At 44.8% G+C, this 13,630-nt stretch overlaps 1 protein-coding gene across 1 annotated transcript in view; it reads right to left on the minus strand.

The window, feature by feature from the left end:
- BMPER (BMP binding endothelial regulator) overlaps positions 1-12,247 on the minus strand; it is a 260,391-nt gene extending 248,144 nt beyond the window's left edge. The window contains exon 1 of the mRNA XM_064487450.1: positions 12,058-12,247. Within this exon, the coding sequence (XP_064343520.1) occupies positions 12,058-12,130 (73 nt within the window). The 5' untranslated portion in view covers positions 12,131-12,247. The remainder of the gene's footprint in view (positions 1-12,057) is intronic.
- Between the last annotated feature and the right edge of the window lie 1,383 nt (positions 12,248-13,630).

Raw genomic sequence — 13,630 nt, forward strand, 5'->3', positions numbered from 1 at the left:
TTTCAGTTGATAAAGTATTTTAGGTGGAACATATAATTTACTGATTCTCAAAGCATTTGAAAACAATCAAATATAAGTAATATGCAAGCCAGTAAAATTTTACTTTGATGATTCAACAGAACTGCAAATCTTTAAGTTCTCTGAAACGCAAAACATGCTTGCTAGCACCCACATCACCTGAGAGCTTATTAGAGGTGCAGAACCTCAGACCCCAACCCAGAGTCACTGAATCAGAATCTGCATTTCAGCAAGGTCCCCAGGTGAATATGTGTACACTAAACTTTGAGAAGCATTGTTAGTACCACAGGATGATCAATTCAAACACAACCTTTGTAGTACAAATGTAGCCCAAATGTGTCCAAATGTCAATTAATTATAAGAGTTTGACTTGGTAAAAGCAAGACAGGGCACTTTGTAGTTAGGCTACGACATTAATTCATTCAGGCCGGCTTGCATATATAGAAATAATTTACAAATGGACAAAGATTGAAGTTGTGGTAATAAAGTCCTTAAGTGAAAATTTCTGCTTTAGCATCATTTGAGGGGTTCAGATTTTCAAAGCTCACGGTAGGCATCACTTGCTATGTGCAAACAGAAGCTCTTTGTGACTGTTGATTCTGTTTGGTCAACTCAGTTGTGTGCCCTTTTATACATGGGAACGATGCAAAAACAATTTGTCGGGTAGTGTGTTATGACATGTGGACAACTGGAGTGGGAGTGGCTCAGGTTCTAAACAGTTGTGTCTTGGATTCCTTAACCTACCTTGAAATGGGCAGAATACTACTGACACTATCTTTTGTGTGGATTCAATGCAGTTTCATGTGCCAAGCCACTAACTCAGTGCCTGGCACTTGTTGCTACATCAGGGTGATATTTTCTACATTTCTGTGTGTGGAGTTCTGCCTCATTTTATGTTTTCATCCCCACCCCCACTTTTGGAAATAATGTTTAAAAATGTGTCCCAGAACTTTTGGGGCCAGAAGCATTTAAAACTTGTAAGAGAGGGGAGTTAATGACGGCTAGTGAGGTGCTTACCCACCCAGCGTGGACCCAGCTCCCCGCCGCCTAGGAGCCCTGAGAGCTGCGCGCTCTGCCTCGCAGGCCCTGTAGGTGGCAGCACTGAGCTCTGGAAGCTGCAATTTAACAAGTGCCCGCTGCGACCCGGACTGAGGTTAAGCCCCTGTCATCTGCCCGAAAGTGCGAAGGGTTTGCTGCCACGCACGTAGTAACTGTTCTTTCAAGTACCTGTCAAAATTTCCTTTTTCCCTCCTTTCCAATCTACCTTCTCTGCAAGTGTTTACATTTGTATGGCTTCTCTTTAAGGAAGAGTCTGATCTTAACTCAGAAAACTGGCCTTCCATTATCTTTCTGACCAATTCCTTTTGATTCACACCCAGATGTTTTAGAGCGGTCTTCTGAGAATTGCTTCTTCCTCCTCCTGGACACTCCTGCCCCAGCCCCGCCCAGTTTTTGGCAAATGGTAATGCTTGTAAACCGCATATAGGAAATGCTTTGCACAATTCTAAGCATGTTAAGTACCTTTACTCATTGATTCCTTAAAAATAGCCTGTGAAGTAGGTTGTATTGAGGTAGGTTGTATTGTTGGCAACATGCTCTAAGTCAGACTGAACCAGGATTCAGATCTAGGCAGCCTAGTTCTCAAATTGGTGTTTTTAAAACCACATTGAGCTGCCTTTTAAGAGAAGATTGTAAAAGAAATTTTAAAAGCCATCAGATAATTGCCTGCAAATTGAAGAGATCTCAGGAAGGAAATAAGTCTCTACTCTTGGAGAGTTCCCCAAATACAGATAATAACTCTTCTGGCCCACAAATAGGCAAGCTAATGGGCTCGGTAATAGCCTAATTTAGTCTTTCACCAAGGCAGTAGGAAGATGAGAGAGGTCAGGCCTGGCAACAGAACAGGGAGTCCCATTGAGAAATGCAGGTGGAAAGAAAAGCGTTTCCTGTCTCAGGTCTTGAGAAAAGCCACACCCAGTTCGTTTACTGTCAAGTCCTCACCTTTAGGGTTGGCTTGGTGTCACCTCTCTTTACACTGCCAGGGGAGACTGACTTCTCTTATTTCCCCCAGGGAGCTCAAAAACAGAGGTGGAGTAGAGTTAAATACTTTCCTTTGCGGTCTTTGGAATCCAACAGACCTGAGTTCGAATTTTCCTTTCCGTACTTGCTGGCGGACTTGTAACTTAACCAACGGTGAAGCCCATTTTCCTTTGTGAGACAGATCTGTTGGCAGCGCCTGCCTCCGAGTGACATGAGATAACGCAGGGCAGAGCTGTCTGCACAGTGCCCAGCACTCAGGAAGAGCTTCACCTAGGTTTTCACAGTCACACTCCCAAAAGTTTCCATTTCCAGCTTCTAGGGGGTCAAATCAGAGTAACTCCGCTCCTCTAGCTCCTGCTAGATTGATCACTCCGAAGCTGAGTGACATGCTGTCACTCCCCAGCTCACCAACCTTCACTAGCTCCCATGGCTTAGAAAAGAACATTTAAACTCTTTACACTGATGATCAGTTCGCCGCACATCTCCCTCCAGCTGCCTGTGCTGCTAAGTAGTGTCCTCGCACCCTGGGCTGCAGCCAGGGCAACGCGGGGTGCACGCCAGGCCTGCCCCCAAGATTTCTTTCCTGCTTCTGTCACTTCACTTTTGCTTTTTCCTCTGCCTAGTCCTGTGCTGGCCAGTACCTTAGCCACTTGCCATACGTGGCTGTTTAATTAAAATTAAATTTAAGACTCACACTTTTGCCACACCAGCCACATTTCAAGTGCTCGGTAGCCACACGTTTTAGCCAACACAAATCACAGATGATAGCATGGTTCCATCATTGCAGAAAGTTTAATGAGACCATGCTGGCCTAGAGGGTATGTCTAAATCTTAACCATCCTTAGGGACAAGCCCAAATGTCACTGACGCCACAAAGCCACTTCTGTGCCTCCCCAGCTGCAAGTTATCTTTCCCAAAGCGACAGATACATCGCAAACCATGACTCACCCGGCAGACTGGTTACTACTGAGACACCCAATGTCCCAGGCCACATGTCACTTCACGTACAGTGCGGCTCTTTGGTTTCTGAGCCACGTGTGGTAGACGGGGAGGCATGGAGGCCGGAAGCTCCAGGGACGGGATGTTTCATTCTATTGGTTTCACTGAGTTTGGAGCCCCGTTTTAGGTACATTATGTACATTATCTTATTCGGCTCCCTTCAACCCATAAAGTAGGTATTACTGTCCTCATCTTTCAGATGAGAAAAAGGAATACACTGTGGTTAGGTAACTTGTCCAAGATCACATACCAAGAAATAAACCAAATGCAGAATCCAGATCTTTGTGACTCAGTGTTGGGGCTTGTTCCCTGTACAAGCTGCCTGCCCTCAAGCCTTCATTGCTTTCAAGCTAAAAGAATGATTTCCGTCAGAGCTGGGAGAGAGGGAGTGGTGGGGGGTGGATATTCCTGAACAAAGGATAAGAATATTGTGAGGAGAACTGCTTTTTATTCATGTAAATGTGCTACCTCACTGTCGTCTGGTTTCCTTAACTCTCTAAGGGCCTAAAAAAGAAAAAGTAAGTCATACTGTTAGTGTGTGTATGTTTGTGTTTGTACGTGTGCGTGGTCTTAGCACAGGTATACAGGGAACAGGAAAAGAAATTGGGGGGTAGAACACAGTGAAAAGACAAAACAAAAATCTTTCAATATCTCTTCATTGATATCTGAAACCATTTTGTAGTATTAGGTCGAAACAGAACATTTCTATAATTATAGAGCTGAATATTGGCAATTTCCTATGATCCAACCTAATAATTTTAATAATTATCAATTATTTTATCAATTGCACTATCAATTATTTTATCCCTTTTTATCAATTAGAAACAATAGCTATTTAGGGGCCCAGCCTTGAATTTAGCACAATCCAAGTATGAATGCTTTAAAACCCCTGTCAGGCATCTGGGACACAGAAGTTGTACCCCGAGCCTGCAACCCTCACCTGAACTTGTAAACAGGGAAGCAGGCAGCTTTGTGAGACAACTCTACGGGCGCCATCGCTGATCTGGGTAGAGAGATAAAATCCCCTGAAAGAGACTGAGAGGCTGCCCCAGGTAGCGCCTCTGAGAGGGTATTAACATATCTAAGGAAAGAATGTGAAGATCAGAGGGGAGGAGGGGGGCTTGGAAAAGGAGAATCTCTGCAGGAGCCGGGAATATGCGGACAGGAGCAGGTCCTGGCTGACTGGCTTGCAGGGATGTATCGCCTGGTGGAGACAGAGGAACCAGGCTAAGCGCCATTAAGATAGCACAACTCGGCTCCCTTGTAACGTTCCTTGTGGATTTCTCTGCAGGCGAAGGAATTCCTTGCACCCTGCTAGCCATCCCCGAAAATGCAGCAGTTTCGTTAAGACTGCACAGAAACAAGGTGACCCACGCCCAGTCTCCCATTTCTGGAGCCGGCTGTCGCCTTCTGTAGACAATATATGAATGAGAATGGTCAGAATGAAAGTGGGTCCTGCTTATGTGAGAACCTTGCGGAAAACCAGATAGGGAGTTAAATTCTCAGAATATTTATGTAAAGGGCGAGAAACCTATGATTCCAAATGTGTTGGGCAGAATTTTTCTGTCTCTACCAGAGTTGAGAACCTTGTAACATTTCACTTCCTATGAAACCGATGCCCACAGTTTAATGGACACATTTAAGCAATCACACTAAAGCCAAACTCCCTTGAAATGTTCACAGCCCTATCAAACACCAAAATGGAGGTGAAGAAAAGTTTACCCTTGTAAATATGAATGATCACATGTCCTCCTGTGCAAATGGTTTACTTCTGACCCACAAAAAAAACAATTCACTTCAGGATGTAGGTGTACACAGAAATTTTTAGATAGTGTATGAAACTTATTTTAGTTATCTTTAAGAAAAACCTTTGAAGTCTTGTAAGAAAGACCTCCATAAGTTCCAATTCATTTGTTTGGTGACAAATTGTTCTTGAAATGTTGAACTAATGTTTCTCATTAATTTAATATTTTTTAGACTTTTGTGGCCAGATCGTCTCATCTTTAGAACTTTTTGAAAATCTAGAGGTAACTTTAGGTCATTTTAAAAATTTAAGATGTCAAAATGGACCTGTAATGAAAATATGCAAAAAGTTTCTTTTTTCTTTTCTTTTCCCCCAGAAAATGTGAATAAAGGGGTCCAGGAACTTGTGTGGGTTTTTGTGTGTGTGCGTGTGTTGCCTGACTCCAAAAAACTCAAAATGCAAGAGGATATCTAAAATCTGTTTAATATTAAAAAATAACCTCTGAACAGTATAATCCTCCTTTGAAAGATGGAGAAAATAAAGCCCAAGGAAGGGAGCTGACTCTCCAGCAACGCCCTGGTGGATTCTAGCACGGGTCACCATCACTGGCTAAAATTACCTGATGGCATCTGGAGTCCTGGGGCCCTGCCTCCACCCTGGACTGTATCTCAGTCCCATTCTCACTGTGTCTTCGGGTCATCTCTCAGGCTGAACCACATTTGTAAACCATTAAACCAGAGACTGCTACTCCTGGTCAGACCACGGGTAACAGTGGTGATGGGCCAGAAATGACCTTATCTCTTTCAGAAGCTTCAATCCCTGTTTACCTGGCCCCAGGACACTTCTAGCCTCAGGATTTAGCACTGTCTTTGAATAAGATTGTAACCTATTCAAGGAGTAGGAAGAGTATTTTAGGTATCTTTTAATCTTTCTGCTCTAAAATTGAGGTTGTGGTAGAATTCAGTACAAAACAGAAATAGATTATTTTGAAGCCTGAATATCAGTGGATCTCAGGCAGAATGGATACTCTTAAGTATTCCAGCCTTGTGGCAACCTAAAGAGACATTAGGTGGATAAAGTTCACTAAGTAAACAAGCCTCCTAAGGTTTGTTTTCTTTGGATGAAAAATGTACATACAGATGTAGAAAATGAGGAGGGCCAGCATCGTGCTTGTGCAATGTGTGCAGTGACACTGGGCCCTGAGCTCAGAAGGGTCTGCTCTCGGTTTAATGCTCTGCTGTCTCAGTCTTGAAATTCTTAATAATTTTGAACAAGGGGCCACTCCGCATTTTCATTTTGCACTCGGCCCTGCAAATTATATAGCTGGTCTTGAAAATGAGAGTCCATACTTGATTCTCAGGGGCCTTCTGAATCAGCAATCAGAAGACCTCGGTCTTACTGTCCCAGCATCTTTTGACTTCAGCTGGGTTTTTACTCAAGGCTTTTGTCGTAAGTATATTCTCAAACTAGAAAAGGGCAGCACCGTGACAATGTTTTTAGACAAAACTATTGATGATGCCGCCAATGCACCCAGTCATCTTTGTTAATGTAAAATACTAGCCAGCAGCCAAGTAAGTTGCTTCTGTGTTCTGTGGTCAATGCAGCCTCATATTTGAGGGTCTGCTCTGTGCCAGACCCTGTTTGGGGCACTGAAGATGGCAATCAACCAAAGGAAAGCAATCTCTGCTTTCAACTGGCCTATAGCCTAGTTAGAAGAAATAGACAATAAATGTAAGTCAGTCAATTGTATGTTAGAAGGTGATTAACTATAGAAAAATAAATCAGAAAAGAGGCACTGGGGATATTTTAAATAGGATGGTCAGGGAAGCACTCAGGGAGAAGAGGGTATTTGAGCCAAGCTTTGAAAGAGATCAAGTCATGCATTCTCTGGCCAAGAAATGGAAAGGGCAAAGGCCCTAGGGCAGGTGTGTGCTGTTGGAGGAACAGCAAGAAAGGAGAGAGAGGGAGAGAGAAGAGGAAAAGATGAAGGCGTAGTGGTAATAGAAGTCCAGCCTTGCACAGACTAGTAGGCCATTGTAAAAACTTTACGGAGTAAGAAGGGAAGTGATTGAAGGGCTTGGGGCCTGGGAGTGACATGACAAGACTGAACAGGATTGTTCTGGCTGCTGGGTGGAAGGGCAAAAGGCATCAGGGGTGAAACCAGGAGACCAGTTAGGAGCATATTACAGTCATGCAAATAGAGGTAATTGTAGCTTGGACCAGGTGATTGGCAGTGGAGGTGATGAGAAATGACTAGATTTTGGCTTTATTTGGAAGATAGAGCTGGTAGGATTTACTGAACAATAACCACAACAAAAATAATAACAAAATATTAGACCTGATTTTTCAGCTAACCTAACTCTAGCCAACTTGGTTACCACATTATCTGTTTCCATCTTCACAGCAATCCAGGGTAAGAATTATTGTCTCCATCCTGCAGATAAGGAAACTGGGGCTCAGAGGATTTAGATAACTTGCTAAGGGTACCAGCAAGTAAGTAGAAGAGACATTGAGCTGTTTAGATCCAAAACTTTACCAGCACACCATGCTGGATGGATGCTAGATTCCAGAGTCAACTCAGAAAAAAGAAAAAAAAAAAACCAAAGAGCACAAGAAAAGTCTTATTTGGACTCTGAACTTTGTTCTCTGTTGCCTGGCTGAAAGGGTAGCTCATAGTGAGTTAGCAGTGGGGTACCATAATGAACTTTGTACTGGGAAAATGAGAAATCTCCTACCAGGCACCAATTTAAGAGAAACGGGTTCATCTAGTTCTTTGAAGAGTTTTAACAACCACGGAATTGCGCCAGTAGGGTAGAACCCAAGCCAGGTAAATACCCGCTAAGGCGACTTTATACCAGACACTTTCACAAAAAGCCCATAGCTGCTCCCGGGGTGTGGTGAATGGAGTAACTACAGAAATGGCTCTAGAGCTGATGGGAAGCTTTTGCCTTGGGGGCTCAGTGGACTGAAAGGTATCTGCCATCCAAATGGGATGCACAGGGGAGGGGGTGAGGAGCTGTCAGCTAGAAGTGAAGGATGGCAAAGGGGCTGGGAGTGGAGCCTGGGAGCCTGGCTAAGAGAGGCAGTTGTAAAGTAGCCGGCTCATCTTTGCCATTCCCAATGCCCTCATCAAAGGATGAGATCAGCCCGTGCGGTCTTCAGAGGTTGGTTGCCACTGTATCCACACAGTTCACTGAAAAGTAAGAGCTTGGCATGGGGGGCAAGGAAAGGAACATGGGCTTCCCCTAAAAATAAATGAAGTGAGATGATGTTCCGGTTACTCTTGCTGCTCAAAAATCCACCCCACAGCTTTGGGGCATAAAACAGTGACTTTATTATGCTCTTGGATTCCATGTGTTGGGAATCCTGACAGGGCAAAGTCATAGCTTGTCTTTGCTCCATGATATCTGGGATCTGGACTGGGAAGATAAAAAGATGGAGGTGGAAGGGGTGTGACTTGAAGGCTGTGGACTGGAATCATCAGGAAAAGTCTTCACTCACATCTCTGGTGGTTGAGGATGGCTGTCAGTTGGGACCTCACCTGGGGCTGTTGGCCAGAACACATGACCTGGCTTCCTCATAGTCTGGCAGCCCTAGGGGAGCCAGATTTCTCACATGCTCAAGGTTCCAAAGGAGAGTGTCCAGCCAAAACGGGGGCAACTGGGTCACCTTGTCTGAGCCAGCCTCAAAACTCTTGCAGTCAGTTTTGCTACATTTTGTTAGGTATTAGCAAATCACAAGCCCACCTAGACTCAAAGGGAGGGTACATAGACACTTCCTATCTCATGGGATGAGTATCAAAGAATTTGTGTGCCTGTTTAAAACCACCACAAAAGAGCTTAAAATATCCTGGCATCTGCAGGTATCCCAAGACCTGGGAGAAGAGTGGGAGGGTGCTGTGACCTGTAGGGGGCGTTAGCCTCCAGCAGAAAGTGCTTTCACCTGTTCTCTGCTCCTTTTCCTACTTACCCCCTGAAACCAGGTTGATTCCACTCTTCCTAACTTGGCGTCTTGGGAGGACATTATTTTCCTAATGGTTCATCAGAGTCTACAAGCTCATTCTTTTTTTTTTTTTTTTTGCGTTTTTTAAAACATTTTTTATTGATTTATAATCATTTTACAATGTTGTGTCTACAAGCTCATTCTTATTGTCTCTTGCTCCTTTATGCAGAAGTGCATTCTTCCCTGCCTTATCTATTACATTAATCATTCAGTGAATTAGTAATTCAATAATTAGGATTCCTGATGCCCTGAGTCTGAGGTCTGACTCTACAAGTTTTTAGTTCTCTGACTTTGAATAAGCAGCATGACCTCTCCTAGTCTCAGTTTCCTCATCAACAAAATGGAAGTTTTATAAGGATTAAAAGGAATGATGCCTGGCAGAGAAAGACCACTTAAGAAATACAAGCTGATCTGATTTTTAACTGTTCAGCACAGCTCTTTTCTTTTCTTTTTTTTTTAAATGAATTTTCTACTCCTTGTACTTGGTTCATGGCCGGGGCCCTGACAGACCATATTCCCATCCTGACCCCCAGAGGTCCCAGCTGTGTGGCCTTGGGCAGCCCCCTGATCCCCATCACCCTCAGTTTCGCTCTATATGTGCAGTGGGAGGGGGGATAATAGAGGTCTCAAGGGCACTCAGTGTGTTAAATAAAACGATACATGAAAAACAGCACCATCAGTCCAGGCTCTTACGAAGGTTGATTCTCTCCCTGTCCTATTCCCCTGCCACCACGTCCCCATCTTTTCTTCTTTGGTACCACGTACCCCAGTGAAGGGAACAAAGTTCACTCTGCTTAAAGATTCAGAACTTTCTCTTCGACTCCATCTTATGAGCTTTTCCCATCAATACCCTTTTGCCAATTTCCCCAGTCTCCCACTGTGAAAATTCAACTACCTGAACCTTCTGTGAGAAGAGGCTGCTCAGAGATAGCAGTCTCTGGATCTCTGAGAAGAAAGCCAGCGGGACAGCCCAGGTTAGAGGGGGCAGCCCTCTATCACTGGGGGCCGCCCTGCCTGGAGGCCTGGGTAAATACATTAACCAGGCCTGACTCCAGCCTCCTGGTGGGGAGGCTGACACCCTCTGGGTGGAAGGAAAATCCCTCTTGATGGTATGTCTGTTACTCAATTTCCAGCCTTTGAACTGAAGGAGAGAGAGGGGCAATACTGCTATAGCCCAGGGTTTTCTCATTCAGGACTAAACTGAGCGTAGCGTGACAGCCACTGCCGGGATGTGACTTCCTCCCAAGAGAAGAAAAGCCTTAAAAAAAATCCCCCCAAAATGGGGATAAGCCTTAAGTGATCCCAGCCCTCCCTGTAGTGTCTTTGCCCAAATACCCATCTCAGTCACAAACATGTTCCCTGGCGACCCGGCAGAAACCATTCCCCCAAGTAACTGTCAGCTTTCCTTCCTCTTTTTTTTTTTTTTTTTTTTTTTTAATATAAGAAGTTGTTTATCAGTGAAAGGAATCTGAGTGTTTACATTCCTTGGACCAAAAGAGGAGACACAGCCTCTGGGAAAGGCTAGCCAGAAAGTTGAATGAACTTCCTCCTTCACATTTCCTCCTCCAACTTCTTTTAGGGAGTACAGTGGGGTGGAAGGTGCCATCTTTTTTCTCAAATGACCCCGCGTCTACACTGGTTTATCAATGTGTGCCTTCAACAAGCATTTAATAAGCATCTATTCTGTGCCTGGCTGTGTGACCCAACCTGGAAACATAAAAATGAACTAAACAGGATCCAGCCTTCGAGATGCTCCATGCATGTTCTGATGAGAGATGGAGGGATGGCCAGATACATGAGAACACATAGGTGTCATCGGGTATCCAAGTGCTGCAGTAGGGCCCGGCCGTGCAGCCACAGGGGAGGACCAACAGCCCTTGGTGATAAGTGAGCAATGGATGAGTGGGCGTTTGCTGTGTGAGGAAGGAGCACGAGGGGATTTCAGCAAGAAGGGGGAGCAGGCACAAAGGCAGGATGCAACATGGCCCTCTGTAACGGGTCGTTGGGTGCAAGAAGGACTCAGCTAGAAACGCAGCTGAACTTGCTGGCTAGGCTGGAACTTGCCATGCTACAGAATCTGGGCTTTTCTCCAACCCTCAGGAAAGCCGCTTTTCCAAAAGAGTAGCTGGCGGGCAACTTTCTGGTGGCCCTACTTGGGGTCACGGACCTGGTGTTTCCTCAGTTTCTCCCATCGGCAAGCCATAAACTGATTGATTCTCCAAGTCCTTGCGTGGCCTAGATGAGCTACACAGAGAGCATTACGTGGCTTCCAACTTTCATCTGCTTTATTGGTTCAAGAGTGAAAACGTTCATTTATTTTTATGGGACACATGGGCTTGGCGATTTTTTTTTAATTATTAAAAAGGAAATTCTTGAAAAAAATTAAAAAGTTTGGGTTCACAGCTTCCTACAGTATTGAGTTTGGACTGTGTTTCTCAGGCAAAGCCAGGGACTGATCTCTGCTGAATAACAGTGAACCACGTGGGTTCCTCATGAGACAAAAATGAATGTGTGCATTACTTTCCCCTCCTCCTTTCCTACACGTTCTCCCAAGACAAAGACTCGTGATGATTTTACTTCTCTATTGTTCAAGGAGTTGACATCTAGGTAAAGAGATGGCTGGTTGGTGGAATAAATAAGGCTTAGAGCTGGTTATTTCAATCTGTGACCCCCCAGGATGTCCAGTTGACAAATGAGAAAGAACTGCTTAAGAGGAGAAGAGATGGTCTTCCACCTTCTTCCTAACTGTTCTTACTTTCAGCCTCAGATTCCAAAGAATTAGGACCTGATGTTTTTATGCTAAGATAGGCCAGGGTCTGGATTTCCTCTTGTGCTGAGGAGGAGGGGGAGGGGGAGGAGAGGAGGTATGGGTGCTGTAGTGAGGTCAGTCTGAAGTGATGGAAGGGTAGGCTTGGAAAGAAATGAACTTGATCGAGGGGTAAATAACATAGGCAGTGACCCTTAACTGGGGTTTGGAAGCCCTCGTATCAGAACCACCTGTACTGCTTGCTTAGAATGGAGATTCTGGTGACCCCCACACCAAAGTTGCCAAATGGAATCTTCTGGAGTGAAGTAGAGCAATCTGCAATTTGACAAGGTCCCCAGGTAAAGTTAGAGAATTATTATAAGGCGGACTAAGTGTTCTGGCTCTGGATTCAGAAAGAGGAGGATTCCAGCCCAGGCATTGCTACACACTAATGTGTCCCCAGAAACCTCAACTGTCTTCATTTAAACCCTAGAGATAGTCATAGTACCTATGTGTATCAGTAGGGTATGGTCAGCCTCAGTGAACAGCGTTCCCAATAGTGTCTTAAATCGTGAAAGCATTTGATTCTCTCACGTGACCAGAAGTCTGGAGACGTAGTCCTGGGAGGTCTGGTTCTGTGACTTGACACTTCTGCTGATCTTTCCTCCAAGTTCCAAGGTTGCAAGATGGTGGCAAAAACACAGTCCATCAAGCTTTCACACTAAGGGCACAAGGAGAAGGAAAGAGTAAATGCAATAGGCTCTCCCTATAGGAGTTTCTGCCCTGTTATCTTAGGATACTTCCCCTTACGTGTCACTGGTCTGAACACCGCCACTCCCACTGCAAAGGGGCTGGGGTAAGGGTGCCAAGCAAATGGAAACTGAAGTTCATGACAGGCTTCTTGCAGGGCTTTGGAAAAGGGTGACATTCCCTGACACCTGGACAACTTTACTACCTGAATAAACTTGGCTCAGTGAGCAGGGAAGAAGGCAGGCCTCGCTGAGGAACACGTGTGTTTGTCTTCTTAATCAACAACATGTAGCAAGTCTTTTGGAGGTTAGTTTTTTGCTCTTTGGGGTTTTTTGTTTGTTTGTTTGTTTTTGTTTTTGTTTTGCCTTCATGTCCTTTTGTGCAACTCACTTATAGCTACTGAATAGTCCCATATATCCTAGTCCAGGACCTTGACGTCCTATTCTGTTTATGTTATATTGTTGGTGCTGTCATTACTGCGAGGGGGCTTTGTGCATGGATAGAATAGGCGAAGACAGACAAACAATGTGGAGGACTCCAGAATGAAAGAATATGTCTGCTCTGCTGTAACTCCACAGCACAACCTCCCTCAGCTTGAATTAGCAATGAGCTACCCTTGTTCTAAAGAGTTTCCTGGTTGGAGTTAACAAGAATGAAAATCAAAACAGTCCAGTCTCAGAGCCTCACCCTATCCCGTCTGCACCCAGGGAAGGGCTGGGAGCCAGGGTGGGAAGTACGAGATCAAGGTCATGGTCTACTGCAGTAGAAGGGGACCGTGTGCAGTTCTCCTGGGAGCGACGAGGCTGGCACTATGAGATGACCAGTCTAGACTGTCTTCCACAGGCTGGGAGGCAACCCCTTCCCAAGTGCAGCCCATCCAGGTGGCCTGCCCATCTGCCCTGGCTTTCCAGCCGCTGTCACCATGGAGTTGTCAGGAAATTGGTGATAATTCTCCTTATTGACTGTCTCTATTGATTTTGTCTATGGTGAAAATATACTGCAGGCACATTAAGTAGCTATTATAGGCAAATTGTCTTTTAATGAATTGTACCAACAGACGGGATTTTACATTTAACCCTAACTGGGACTTGGACTTCTTCTTAGGCACTGAATGATCACAGAGGACCTAGGTTCTAGTCAAGAACCCAGGCTGGTACTTGACTGTGGAGATGTCCCTGGATCCTGCTGGGGAGGGCCAAAAACCTGACCAGACGGAAAGCCTGAAAAAGGTCCTGTTAGGAGATGAAACAGATCATTGTCAAAATCACACAAGAATCAGTGCTGTGACTCAAAGGTATACAAGAACTCCTCCCAAAACTGGGCATCACTTT

The sequence above is a fragment of the Camelus dromedarius genome, chromosome 7, assembly GCF_036321535.1.
Source record: "Camelus dromedarius isolate mCamDro1 chromosome 7, mCamDro1.pat, whole genome shotgun sequence".
NCBI classification, from domain to species: domain Eukaryota; kingdom Metazoa; phylum Chordata; class Mammalia; order Artiodactyla; family Camelidae; genus Camelus; species Camelus dromedarius.